This window comes from Condylura cristata, unplaced genomic scaffold, assembly GCF_000260355.1.
Source record: "Condylura cristata isolate star-nosed mole 26May11 unplaced genomic scaffold, ConCri1.0 scaffold00007, whole genome shotgun sequence".
Taxonomy (NCBI): domain Eukaryota; kingdom Metazoa; phylum Chordata; class Mammalia; order Eulipotyphla; family Talpidae; genus Condylura; species Condylura cristata.
The window spans coordinates 16,016,119-16,029,358 of NW_004567108.1; the positions used below are offsets into that span (position 1 = coordinate 16,016,119).

The window sequence follows — 13,240 nt, forward strand, 5'->3', positions numbered from 1 at the left end:
TTTCAGATATCAGAAATTTAAGCTGCCAAGTCCGTGCTATCATTACGTGTGCCTAATTAAATTTGTTGCTAGTTGTGAGGATTGTTGGTGATAGAGAATAACCTGTGGATCCAGGAACTTGCTTCTCACAGCACAAGCCACAGCCAGCGGCTTTGGTTTTACCCAGGCACTTACTAAACATGCAGAACATTAGACTGCTCCAGAACCATCTGCTTAATGAGAATTTACATCCTGAACATTCTCCGGTTATTGATGCACGTGTTTGAGAGGAGCAGGTTTCGGAAAGGAGATATAACCCAGACCAGCCACACGGGCGCTCAGTTCTGGCCTTTGCCTCAGGCTTGGCCTCAGCTTTAAAAGGTCCCTGTGAGTATCAGGTCCCCAAGCATGAGCCCCTCATGATGCCAAACACACAAGGACTCCACATAGGGTGGACGGCAATCAGGAGAGTCTCGCCAAGCTGACTGCCCTGCAGTGATTTCACACCTGCCCTGATGTTTATCCGTGCTGGAGGAAGTCATGGTTGATGGCCTAGCTCAGGCTTCATTTTTCTTACCAGGTAGTGCCCCCATCTTTAATTAGCGTGTTTCCCCTACATTTGCTGGCACCGTTAATAAACAGACTCTCGAGTCTTCCTTTTCCTTGGTTTTTGTTTGTTTACTTAGCATACTGTTCAGTTCACACATTACACATCGGTTGTACTAATTCAGTTCTCAGAAAGTGACCTGTTCCCAAGCTCATGGAGGCCTTCTCATTCCTGTCCATCTCCTGCCCCCCAGAGTGGCAGCATTGATCTTCGGGTGACATTTTTCTTGTGTGCCAGTTTTTCTTTAGGCTATTTGCTGACCACGACCGGGACCCTCCCCGGCTAGACTACACCCGGATGCTACTTTATTTTGCTTGCCACCCGGACACTGTGGAAGGGGTGTACAGGGCTCTCAGCGTGGCCATCGGCACTCATGTCTTCCAGCCAGTGAAGACTTCTATTAGTGTCATAGAAAAGGTAATTGCATTCCAGACATGGGCGAGGCTGATACCTGGCGGGCATTGCCAGAGACTCTAAACCTCTAACAACAGAAGCTGTTTACTTCATCATATTTTGTGGGGTACCTAACACGATGCTCTACATGTAACTAGGTTGTCAAGAAAGCCTGACTCAGATGGATTGAGAACTGGGAAACCACTATCTAAAAATTGCTTTTGTGGTTAAATCAAAATGTGCTCAGTGTTTCTTGGTAGAATCAAAGTTCATTGGTAATAAACAGTCTTTATTTTGCATGAAGTGGTGATCCTGAGAAATGAAAGGGGCCTCAGTATTAGCCTAATGTACGTCACTCAATATGGAAAGTGTACGTAAAAGGTCAGGCCTCAGACATATCCCACATCTGTGTACCACTTGTCAGGGCTTCAGGCCACCCGAAATCCACAGGCCCCTGCATCCAGGGACAAAGCTGCTTACTGGCTCATAAAACCTCACACCCCCTTTCAATGGAGTTGGTATTCCCTAAATTTAGGGGTAGGAAAGACTCCAAGTAATGCACCAGTGAATGTAAGTGCAGAACTTTCTAGTCATTTGACCTTCCAGGGACAGAGCTGTGACCTTGGCATGGGATATATATTTCTGTTCTTCCTCTGTGGATGCCATGAAGGGCTCTTCCCAGTCGAACTCAGATTCCTAGCAAGTAAGGAGAGCTAGTAGCTAAGGCAGGGGTTTGATTACCTGTTGAATCCTAGTACTAAGTTATTGCTATATTGAGTTTGAGACAGTGTATTTTTGTCCCCTGAAGTAACTGCCACATAACAAGCAAATAATGTTTGGGGACACAGATGGAACAGAAGGAAAAGGGAGGGTGGAACAGAACCCTGTCTCTTGAGTAGACAGGAGAAAAGATATCTCAGGCAAAGATAATAGCAGGAACCAGTAGGCCGAAGTGAGCTTGAAAGACTAAGAGGAGCAGGACGCTTGTGCTAAAACTGTTGCCACAGCAACAGACAGCTGCCTGCCCAGCCCAGCGAGCCCAGAAAGGCACCACATCCTTCTGTCCCTGAACAACATCTTCACCAGAAGCTCAGCGCCCCCACCCACGGAGAAGCTCCCCAGAGGGCTTCTCTAAAGTGCCCTTTTAAAATCCAAGGATAGTGCACAAGGATGAAACAGGGGTGAGGGGCAGGAAGTAGCATGTGCCTGGCACCCCACATACACTATTCCTGATTTGGTGTGAACCCAAGTTGCTTTGGAAATACAGGATCCTCCCACCTTCCTCAATCTTACTCACCCCTGTCCTCACCATCCTGTCTTCAATTATACCGCTCTATTTCTGTGCCCGCTCCAAGCATGTTCCAGTTTCCTGGGCAACCTCATCCCAGGAAGCCATAATGAGCCTGCTCAGAAATAACACCTCCAATAGGTCCACCTTCACGCCCAAGACATTTAATCAAATCTCTGGTTTTGCTTTCCACACAAACAATTGGAAATCACCTTTACATTTCTTGCTTCCTTACTCTCTTTCTGTTACTCATGCTGTTTTATTCAACGTGGCCCAGACCTTCCGTTTAAGTTCACGGCTCCCTGAGTCATTTAAAAGAAACTCCAGGGCAAAGCATTCACAAGTGATGCACCCGTCCTCGTGAAGCTTTAAAATGAGTCGACATTTGGGAAAATAGTTCATTCTCATGTGTGTGGCGAGGTGTTCCGATGTTGGAATTCAGTAAATGAGCTTGAAATCTCCCACACTTTGAAAGTCTTCTTAAAGCATCTTGGCAGCATTTTGGAGACTCCAGGGTTCAAAGCACATAGGTTTCATTCCATTCCGCTCCTTGACAGTTTGCCCACACCTGTCCCAAGGACTAGCCTGTCCTCCTGGGGGAGCCACCTGTGATAGTAGTCGGCCATGTCCTGCTTGGATGACAGGCTGACTCACAATGAGCTCTGATGCCGTTAACAACTGCTCGACCAGAAGCACTGGCTCTTCTCCACACTGACATCACTGGTTTTGTGTCACACATACACCCTCAAAAATCGCTGTCATTCCAGGATGTCCACTGGAGAAAGCCCCCTCTTGCACACCCTTCACTCCCACCAGGATGCTGGCCCAACTCCTCTGCTTCAGTCTCAGTCTCCCCCTACTCTGTCCTCCCACAGCCCCCAAATCTATTCTGTCATCATCTTCCAGTGATTAAAATAGCCAAATATCTAAAAGTGTCTTCTGGCATGAATAATTTAAGCAGTCTGCCCTCTAAAACTCCAACTGTTTAAATTATTACCTTTTGGCTGAACTTGAAAAGTTCATGCATCCCTTGATGAGTGCATTGGGCTTGAGAGCATGTCGCTTCATTGCATTTTGGTATTTGGCCTCACTGGATCTGACTGGACCTTGGCTCACACCCAGGGACAGTGTTATATTCACACAGACTGCGGGGCACCCTGAAAGGGAGTGCATTTCCCTTCCCCTCACCCAGCACGACTTTTACATCGTAACATCGCTCTCCTTGCTGTAGTAAAAGTCATGTTGTTCTGGAAAATCGTTGGCGTGTAGTCAGTGTGATGTTGCCCAAACTTCTTCAGTGGAGACAAAATGCCAGTTTCACATTTCTGCCATGTAATTTTTCAGTTCTTTAAAATGGAGACGAGACTGTATAGGCAAAGGGATAATAAATGAATGGATGGATGAGTGGAAGGATGTCCCTATAGATAAGTTTAGACTTCAGGCCAAAGTCTTCACCTGGCCCAGCATTCTCTCTCTCTCTCTCAGCGTAGGTTAAGTTCCCAGGTTATCACTAAACATGGAGACCCGACTCAAGTAGGATGATGACGCAGTGCAAATGGAGCCTGTCTCCAGCACACTGTCATGGCTTCTCCAGAGCACTCAGAGCTTGTACTGTGTCCTAACCATTAATTGTGTGGGTTTACACGGCAATTTAGAAAGAGCTTACGTGATCGGTACCATTAATGCTTCTACTAAATTTAATATTTATAAACATCTCTAAGTCTAGAATAGCATTTCTTCTTGCTGTCAATAGTACTGAATGAACACCCATATAAAAATATTTCTGTGTGCATGAATATTTCTTTAGGATCAATTCCTAGATCTGTAATACCTGCATCAAAGGGTAGGGATGTTTGTCAGAATTTTGATACAAGAGATTACTTCATTAACAGTTTACTCTTAACCATTCTCAAAACACCAGTGACTTGAGTTCACAACTCTTGGCCAAATTTCAAGGAGCAGCAAAAAGAACCGTAGCCTATCCTCTGTACAAATTTGTTTGGTTTTTATTTTGCCATCTGAATATTTAGTGGGGCTTCACCTCCATATCCAAATAACTGTTCCCACAGCTCTCAGAATCTATGCAATGGAGAAGTCAATTTGCCTGCCTCTAGATTGCAGGAAATCACCAAAGAAAAATCATGTTAAAATCCATAATCAAGTGTAGAAGCTTGACACTGGTTCTATCAGTCAGTGCCAGTGTTCACTTATTAAGGACTATGATGCACATGGAAGTGTAGAAAACCAAAAAAAAGAACTACCAGCTGAACTGGTCTAGGATTTGCCAAGTTTTCTAGTGCCGTTAGTATATTATCACCTAGTTATTGTTTGGATATTTGTGGTAAGTACACTCATTCCATTGCATGAAAATTCGATGACAGAACAGGTGTTTTCTGAATGTCTCCATTACCGGAAAGGCCAGTCTGACTTCACGTTTGCTTCTTTTAATTGTGCAGCCCTCCTTTACTGAGATGTATGTCATTGAGGAATATCCTGAGCTGGAAGAAAATGCCATAAGTGAGAAAAGGGAAACAAAAGAAGAAAGTGAAGAAAAGGAAGAAGAAACTCCTGAAAATGCCAACACAGAGAAGATTTCCATAGAAACGCTACTCAAAGTGTTCCGAGGAGGAAATGAAGTGCAGGACTCTGGTAGATTCGCCAGGCACCTGATGACAGAGAACACTTACTTAGAGGTTGGTTGGATTATTTCACGGAGGGTGAGACCGCTACATGAGGAAGGTTGCCTTCAAGTGTGAGTGTGTGCTTATGGAACTACTGTCAATGAGTCATTGCATATGGAAATTACAGGGAATTCCTTTAGAAAATCAACCTATTTTTTAACATGTACAGGATTACCAAGTTAACTAACTCATTTTTTTTTTTAAAGAACTTCATAAAAGTATTTCAGGACTTGGGTGCCAAGGAGCTAGAGCCTATTGAAGTTGCTGTTCTGTTGAAGCATCCTTTTATTCAAGACCTGATTTTAAATTATCCAGACTACAAAATTCCTGTGAGTATTACCCAAAGGTGTCCTAATTCTTTAGAGCTTTCAGTTCAGGACATGGTGAGACATCTCTAATGTGGACTAACAGAGAGGGGAAAGAAACTGGGTGTGGCCAGACCAGGACTGGGGAAGCTAAACTGGGACTAGCATCAGGCCAGAATGACTTGGTAGGTACAATGCTTGCAGGTTAGCACCATTGGCATAGTAGAGGCAGCTACAGTACTAGGGGGAGGACTATCAATAGTGGGATGGCACTGTCAGAATATAGATAGTTCTATTAGTAAAATGACTACGCAGCTACTTCGTGAAGACTATGAAGACAAACTAATGAAACTTAAGCTGGGTGAGAAAATATTCATCCTCTGCTAGGCAAAGTTAAAGTATTAGTGTTCCACGTCATTCCAGTCATCCAAATGGCCTCACCTATGATGAAAGAGTAGGGAGAACAGAATCCATTTTGCCAAGAAAACCAAGGACCATGACCCCCAACCAAGTGTTAGCACAGTCATCGTCTGCTGTCTAGCACATCATCCTAGCACCACAATGACAGTGCTTAGGACAGATTGGGCATCAGTGCCATCAGGGAAACAGTGCTGGAGGCTGGAGAAATGGACTCTCTGGAGACTGGATTATCCAGCAGCAAGATTCAGCCACAGGAGCCGATTGTGCGTCCAAGGTGCACAACAAGCCTCCTGCAGCAAGGGCCGAGAGCACAGCGATGGCCGCCTTCTGGGGGTGAAAAGTTGCTGCAGCCTTCAGTGGCCTCAAGCCCCCTCTTTGGCTCCTGCTGCTTGTTTACTGGACTACAGAGGGTTTGCTGCATTGAAGAAAACAGCACTTTCACTTTGATGAAACGCAGGTGACCTGAGAGGCGAGCTCCTGACTTCTCTGTCATAACCTCCTATACCCAGAGCGGGGACATGATCCAGCCTTAAATATCGTTATTCAGAAGTTTATTTGTTCCAACATCTGAGCCTTTCTCCTATAAATTGAGAAAGGTATAAAGTGAAATGTATTTCTAGCGGACACTTAGCATGCCCAGCAGTAGTGTGATGAAAGCGTGTAAGAGCACAGACCGGGATCAGAAAGTCACGGGACAGAATTCATGTCCACCACGAGGACATGACCGCAGCTACCTCACATGCCGGCTCTCACCTCCACTAGAGGGGGTAACTGTCTTTCTTGTCCAAAGGGCGGGGGGGGGCGGGTAGGAAGGATAAATGAGGTCTTGCCCCCGAGGCCTCTGGCCGAGTCTGACAGCCATACAGGGTTGCTCCTCAACACTGAGCATTTTCTTTTTCTCTTTTTAATTGTACCTATTTTTTACACCATTCTTCATCTTCATACAATGTCCGACTCATCCACCCATGTATAGCCCCCAAGGAGCACTTCCTAAGGGAGAAAGAGCCATGAACTCAGTGGCTGCGCTGAAGCAAATTCTACTTCTGTAGGCAAGAGAATTTTTACATGGCGAAACAACAACAGAATGATAAAAGGCAAAGCAGCGAGCACATAATGCTAGGATTTCAATGCACAGGATGTTTGTGTGCTCGCCTCTGAGTCTTCAAAGATGCCCAGGGTTTCAGAACTGGAAGGAGAGGAGAGGAGAGCTCCCTGGATTTTTCTATTGGGGTAGAGAGGAGGCAGCAAGTGGTGAGAGGCCCAGGAGTAGGGCTACGTGGGAGCTGGAACTGACCCCTTGAGGAGCATTCTGTGGGGGTTCTAAGTGCTTTCCGTTGAGTTGGTAAGATAGTTATTAGATTTGCAAAGGTTCCAGAAGTCTCGTGGGAAGTCTCGAATCAATGTGAAAAACAATCATTATGTCTCTTAAAGGATTTTTCATTAAATTATTATTTGTCTCTCTTTATTTAAATAGGGCCAAACTATTTGGAAAGATGGTTGGCAGTTGCTCCAAGGTGTGTTCACCCATTTCACAAATACTTACTGTTTGCTTTGAAAGTCATGTGTTGCACAACCCTTTTCCGTGTCTTATCTCTCACACTTTTATTAATCAAAACCAGCCTCTTCCTCACTTAGTCAGTGTAATACTAGAAATACTAGAAATCAGCAGGGCAGAACCCATCAGAATATACTGAGGGGTGGAAGGAGGAGGGGGAGTCAGCATCACAGGCAGGCTGGGGGGGAGGGGGGAAGGGGCCAGTTGTGGGTCCTCCCCCTGGCGCCCCCCACCCCAGCATGGCCCATCACTGCAGACTGCACTTCCTTCAGTGTGTCATGTTACATTTTAGGGAACAGCCTCCCCATTTTAAGCTGGTAAAATAATTTTTAAAATCCCTTGGAATTACATATAGTCGAATGTATCTTCTGTTACCAAGAACAAGTAGGAGTATGAAATGATACCACAGTGATCGCCTCCCTAATGGGGAAAAAAAGAAACTGTACAGAGAACCATTTGGGAACATCCTTCTGGGCAAAATGACTAAATATGATTAACTTGCAACAAGGACCCCATTCAGCATTTTACCAAGAAAAAAAAATGGCAATAGATGACTGCCTTCCAGAGTCGGCCCCAGAGGTGGCCTGGCTTCCAGAGAAAGCTAGCCTTCGAGGAGCTCTTTTTACTTTGGTGTGTCCCTCATTTCCTCACCTTGGGGCTCGCCTTGAGTCAGCTGGCGGCTGGACAGCCGGCATCTTCTGAGGGCCACTGTCCCCAGTCGATAGCATGCCCGTCGGCCCTGTCCTGTACTCAGGAGCCTGCGGCCTCGTGACCACCAAAACCACCTCTGCATGTTGCCCAAATCTTCCCTGCTGCACAGCAGCCTGGGAGGGAGCCACCTGGCCTCCTGGGTACCAGCTTCAGTCTGAGCATCCCCCGCATGGCCCTCCCACAGCAAAAAGAGGGGGAGTCTGTCAGTCGGCCCATCCATCTTCATTTCTTGCCAGAATGTCTCTGCCCAGACAGCTCTATCTGTTGCTCTCCCATGGTTCTTCACATCTTTCTGGCCTGAGGCGAGGAACCCAGGTCAGTGAACTCCCATAAGAAGGACTCATTCATACTGTCAGAAGTGAAAGACAGTTGAGCTTGTGAACAGGCAAACCTAAGTGCTGATATTCTAAAATGAAAGAGGTTCCCTTTTCGATAAGGTTCTCTTCTCATTTTTACTAACTGAAAAATAAAGAGGAGGAGGACAGAAAGAAAGAAGGGGGGGTTGAGGGAGAGAGAGAGAAAGAGAGAGAGAGGGAGAGAGAGAGAGAGGGTGGGGTGAGAGGGAGAGAGAAAACAAGAACAAAAAGAAAAAAGAAAGATAAGAAAAAAGAGGAATAAATACTCTCTAAAGACTCAGGAGCTATCACACCTGTCCAGTCATCATTTTTTGCTCCAGATATCCATGTACAAGTAAATAGATCATTTGAAAATGAACTTTAACCACAGTGATGTTATTTAAAGATCTTTCCAGATAAGTAGTGCAGAAGCTAGAATGTGGTTTTTCAGGTTAAAATGTTGTTTGCTGTTATAAACAGTGGGAAGTGGAGGTTGTTGCCTGAGAGCTCTGTTTACAAAGTTCCTGTTTCGAAGCAGCAACATTTTAAAATATATGAGCATATTTTTTTTAAATGTGTGTGAGTAACTTTTGATATGTTTACTTTTCCTCCTCTTGGGAGGTGGCCTCTTTGTGTGTTAAGAATGTGTCTGTGTCCGTGGTGTTCATATTGCAAACCGTGTGACCTTGAGCAGGTGACGTCTCCATGCCTTAGTTTCCCCCTCCTAAAATAGGGTTAACTATCATGCAGACCTTATAGGCTGCACCATAGGCTTTTAGGCTTAGTTATACCTGATTTTAGGTATAAGTCAGATACCTTAACATGACTTAATGCTAACTCAGTCTGCCTGGCAGACAGAAAGCAGACCATAAATGTTGGAGATTGATGATGATGATGATGATGGTGATGAAGATGGTGATGGTGATGGCAATGCTACTTGCCATGCCCATGAAATATTTCTGAATTATGTGAAGTTATTTGCAGATATCTTATAAGCTGGCATCTCCATCTCCTGAGTGCTGTGTCTGCTCTTTGGAAAGAAAGTTGTTTTTCCCATAGCAATGTCACAATGATTAGGGATCCAAACTGTAATCTTAGGAAACCCCCTGTGATCAATGCCTATGTAGAAAATCCAGCTTTTGTGTTGAACTGTGTAGTTATTTGTTTACAGCCATTTATATAACCTCTTCTTTCGTAGACCTTATATAAAGAGGTTATTTTCAAGTAATATTCCTAAATTATTAAACAAACAAACAAACAAACAAAAAATCTTGGTTTAGTGTAACAACATCAATGAAACACTACAACTGAGTTTTTGAGCAAAGTTGACTAGCTTCCTAAGACAAATATGTTTGCAGATATAAGAGAAGCAAATGTACTGTTCCTAGGAGGAACACATGCTGTATAAATGTACATTTCTTTTAACAAAACTGTAAATGTGTGAGTCCCTAAAATAAAGGTTCCTATTAAACAGAAGATAACAACCAATCTTTCAGTGTTAAATCAGGATGCCGCAGAAGTATTTCTTATAAACCAATGAGCCGGGACCCAATTATATGAGGTCAAAAATACCTGTCCTTACAAGTGTGACTTGAGAGGACTTTGATCCTACTTTGTCTTCAAGGTATCTGACTTGAACCTTCTCCTTTGTGACAAAATGATGGCTGCTTATGTGCTTCACATTTTCAGTGCACCACATGAAACATTTCTAGACTGCCAGGCTTTCCCCCTTTAATTAAATGCTAATGAATATCATGGCCCCTGATTTCAGCTCTAAACTTAACCAGGTCTTGTTTAAATTTCTGAAACTTATGATTTTTCCCATGCAATGGAGTGACAGAGAGTGAGCAGGTTAGCCGCCTCCTTCATCCCCAAGGTAAAATTCAGCACCAGCAGCAACTATACCCAGTGTTCACAGACGATGCCCTAGTAGGAAGTGTGATAGGGAGGACAAGAAAGGCCAGTGATGAACAGCTGTTGTTTTTCAGTTGTTCACCATCACTAACCTTTGCCCATCAATCTATATTTCCAAACCAGTAGTTTCCCCCCAAATGATTCACCCTTATTCCTGGCAAAGACTGGTAGACCAGTGCATGTGCTACTCAGCAGGGCGACAGCTCAGACTGGGAACCCACTCATCTTCCTGAGGAAAATGACCACAGTCAAGTGTAACTGTTGGAACTCAGTTCTGGAGAGAAGAGACATATTCTTACAGCATTTCCCTAAATTTATAAAATATGAAAACTAGAAACTGCCTAAATTTTATTTTCTGTTTTTGGCTTGGTTGGACTCCTTCTATGTTATGATGGTATTTTAAGTTTGGAAAGTATCTGCAGTTTAAAATGCTAGTTAGTTAGGTATTTCAGATGGCTAGGGGAAGAAAAAAAGTCATTCATTCTATTCCCAGTGTTTAAAAATAATAGAGAAGTAAGAGAAGTCCTCCTCACCAAATTATCTGCTGTTCTAGAATTCTAAAAATCTATTGATCTAATTTGGCATTAGACTTTTTAGTAGTAGAAGGTGATACTCTTTTTTATTCATTAATACAGAAATAATCTTTTGACTTACCACTCTGTGTCAAGCTCTTTTTAATTGCTATTGCAAATATTATTTAGTCTAATATAGCAACTTCACTATTAGATACGTAAATACAAACTCCAAGATCTTTGCTATCTTTCCAGTTGTAGAACAGGATTCAAACTAAATAAAGAACATTTTTTTCTCAAGGGAGAAAAATATAACTAAAAATAATTTACTAAACTTTAGAATAGGAAAACTGTTTTATTAAATACAATTAGAAAAGTTAATTAAAATACAAATCAGGGCCCTCCCTGGTGGCACAGCTGGTTAAAGAACAGCACTAAGAAGCTAAAGCCACTTTGGCATGAGTTGAATCCCCACCTGCCTGGAGGTGACCCACAGGGTGCGGCAGACCTCTCCTGACCCGCCCACTGATCCCCTCAGCAGTGTACTTCATTAATCTGCCTATTCTGCTCCCCACTCTGTCTCTGGTGAAACCTCTCACCACCCCCGCACCTCTGGCTGTCCCCCAGCTCTGTATGCATAAATAAATAAATCTTTTAAAAAAATACAAATGAGAGATACAAAGAAAACCAATTTACAGTTTAATCACTACCATACACTAGATAGCCATAAGTGCGAAATCACTTGTTAATGTTTGCAATTTTTTTAATCCTTTCTCTAGGATATTAAACTAATTCTGCAAAGAAGTGAGCATGTACAAGGCAGTGACGGAGAAAGATCTCCTTCAAGACTCACAGAGGAAAAGAAATGAAGAAAAGAGGATTTAATAATTTAGCCATTAATCTTCTGCACATCAGTGTGAACAAAGTGTTTGTCATGTGTTATCCTTGAAAGTGTAGAAATGACCCCCTTTCATTCCAAGGGCCACTAAAAAGAGCCTTTCTGAATGCAGAGAGCATTCTGTAATAAACTTTCAATTTCAGAGGAAAAATCCAATTTAGGAGGCATGCATTTTGAAGTGACCCTGAAAATAGAAATTAGAACCATTCATTAAAAAAATAAAACATGTTACAGGTCCAGTTCCTATGAGACTATCTACAACAGGCAGATTTAGTGAAAACTTCCCCAAAGTACCACACCAGGGCAACACAGCTATGGACACCTCCTAGTTCTCATTCTGTGAGCATAAAACCCAGAAGTTCACCCCACCAATGAGGACACCAGACTGGGAACTATGACCACCCCCCACCAGCCCCCGAAGCCCTGGACTCCCATCATCTATTCATAATTCTTTCTGAGTTTAGTTTTCCCCTTATAGACAGATGTGCTTAGGCAACTGTATCTTTTATTTTATAAACTAGTGACTCAAGTTCAGTGATACTTATGAAAGTGGCTTTTTTTTTAAAGATTTATTTATTTATTCATACAGAACTGGGGTACAGGCCAGAGATGCGGAGGGTGAGAGGATTCACCAGAGACAGAGTGGGGTGCAGAACAGGCAGATCGAGGAAGTACACTGCTGAGGGGAGCAGTAGGCGGGTCAGGAGAGGTCTGCCGCGCCATGTGGTCGCCTCCGGGGGCAGGCGGGGATCGAACTCACGCGGATGTGGCTTAAGCTTCTCAGTGCTGTGCTTTAGCCCGCTGCGCCACCAGGGAGGGCCGAAAGTGGCCTTTTTTTAAAGTGAGTAGTAATAATTTCTCAGTGGTGGGGCTTCTATGATTCTTTTTTCGGTTTCTTCCCTTACTGCTCCTTGTGAGGATCTCACCAGATCCCCCTTTTCTACTCAACCTGTAAATGTTGGAGGACCCCATCACGCAGCCTCCTGATCTCCAGATGATTCAACCACTTCCCTGTTTCTCAGGGCATTATAGAGGTTAAAGCTGAAATGTCTGCTCCCACCCACGACCCTTCCCTGCAAGCCAAATATCTCTCTTACTGCCCTCTTGACTTCCACATGGATGACAAATTATCTCAAACTCAACAATGCCCATGCGTGAGTTCCTGATTTTCCTTGTTGTCAAATCTGTACTTCCCCCAGCCTTCCCCATTTCAGGCAACTCTATTCTGTTTCCCAAGTCAAAGATCTTGAAATTATCCTTGACTTCCTACTTTCCCTCATAATCTACTTTCAGTCCATCAGGAAATTGGGTAGGCAGTACCTTCAAGTGTGTGTAGAATGTGGTCTTCCTTGCTCCCTTCTGCAAGAATTTTAGTCCAAGCTACCACAATTTCTTGCCTGGATTTTGCAGTAGACCCTAACTAGTCATCCTTGTAATTACTCTTATACAAGCCATCCTTGTAATCGTTAGTATGAATTATTGCCTATTTTTAGAGAGTGACACATTCCTTAAATTTATTTTTGTGGGCTAAATTTTCCTCAAGGCTCCATGGTCAGAACCTTCATCTTGCAGATGACAGAGAATGGTGACCCAGAAGCATGCTTGAGAGATGAAGAAGAAACTATGTGAAGTTTCCAAATGA

General features: G+C 43.6%; 1 protein-coding gene across 1 annotated transcript in view; it reads left to right on the plus strand.

Annotated features, from left to right (window-relative positions):
• The window catches only part of SPEF2 (sperm flagellar 2), a 125,749-nt gene extending 114,180 nt beyond the window's left edge, over positions 1-11,569 (plus strand). Inside the window, exons 31-34 of the mRNA XM_012721753.1 lie at positions 824-1,003; positions 4,724-4,960; positions 5,155-5,277; positions 11,480-11,569. Coding sequence (XP_012577207.1) covers positions 824-1,003; positions 4,724-4,960; positions 5,155-5,277; positions 11,480-11,569 — 630 coding nt within the window. The remainder of the gene's footprint in view (positions 1-823; positions 1,004-4,723; positions 4,961-5,154; positions 5,278-11,479) is intronic.
• Positions 11,570-13,240: the final 1,671 nt, after the last annotated feature.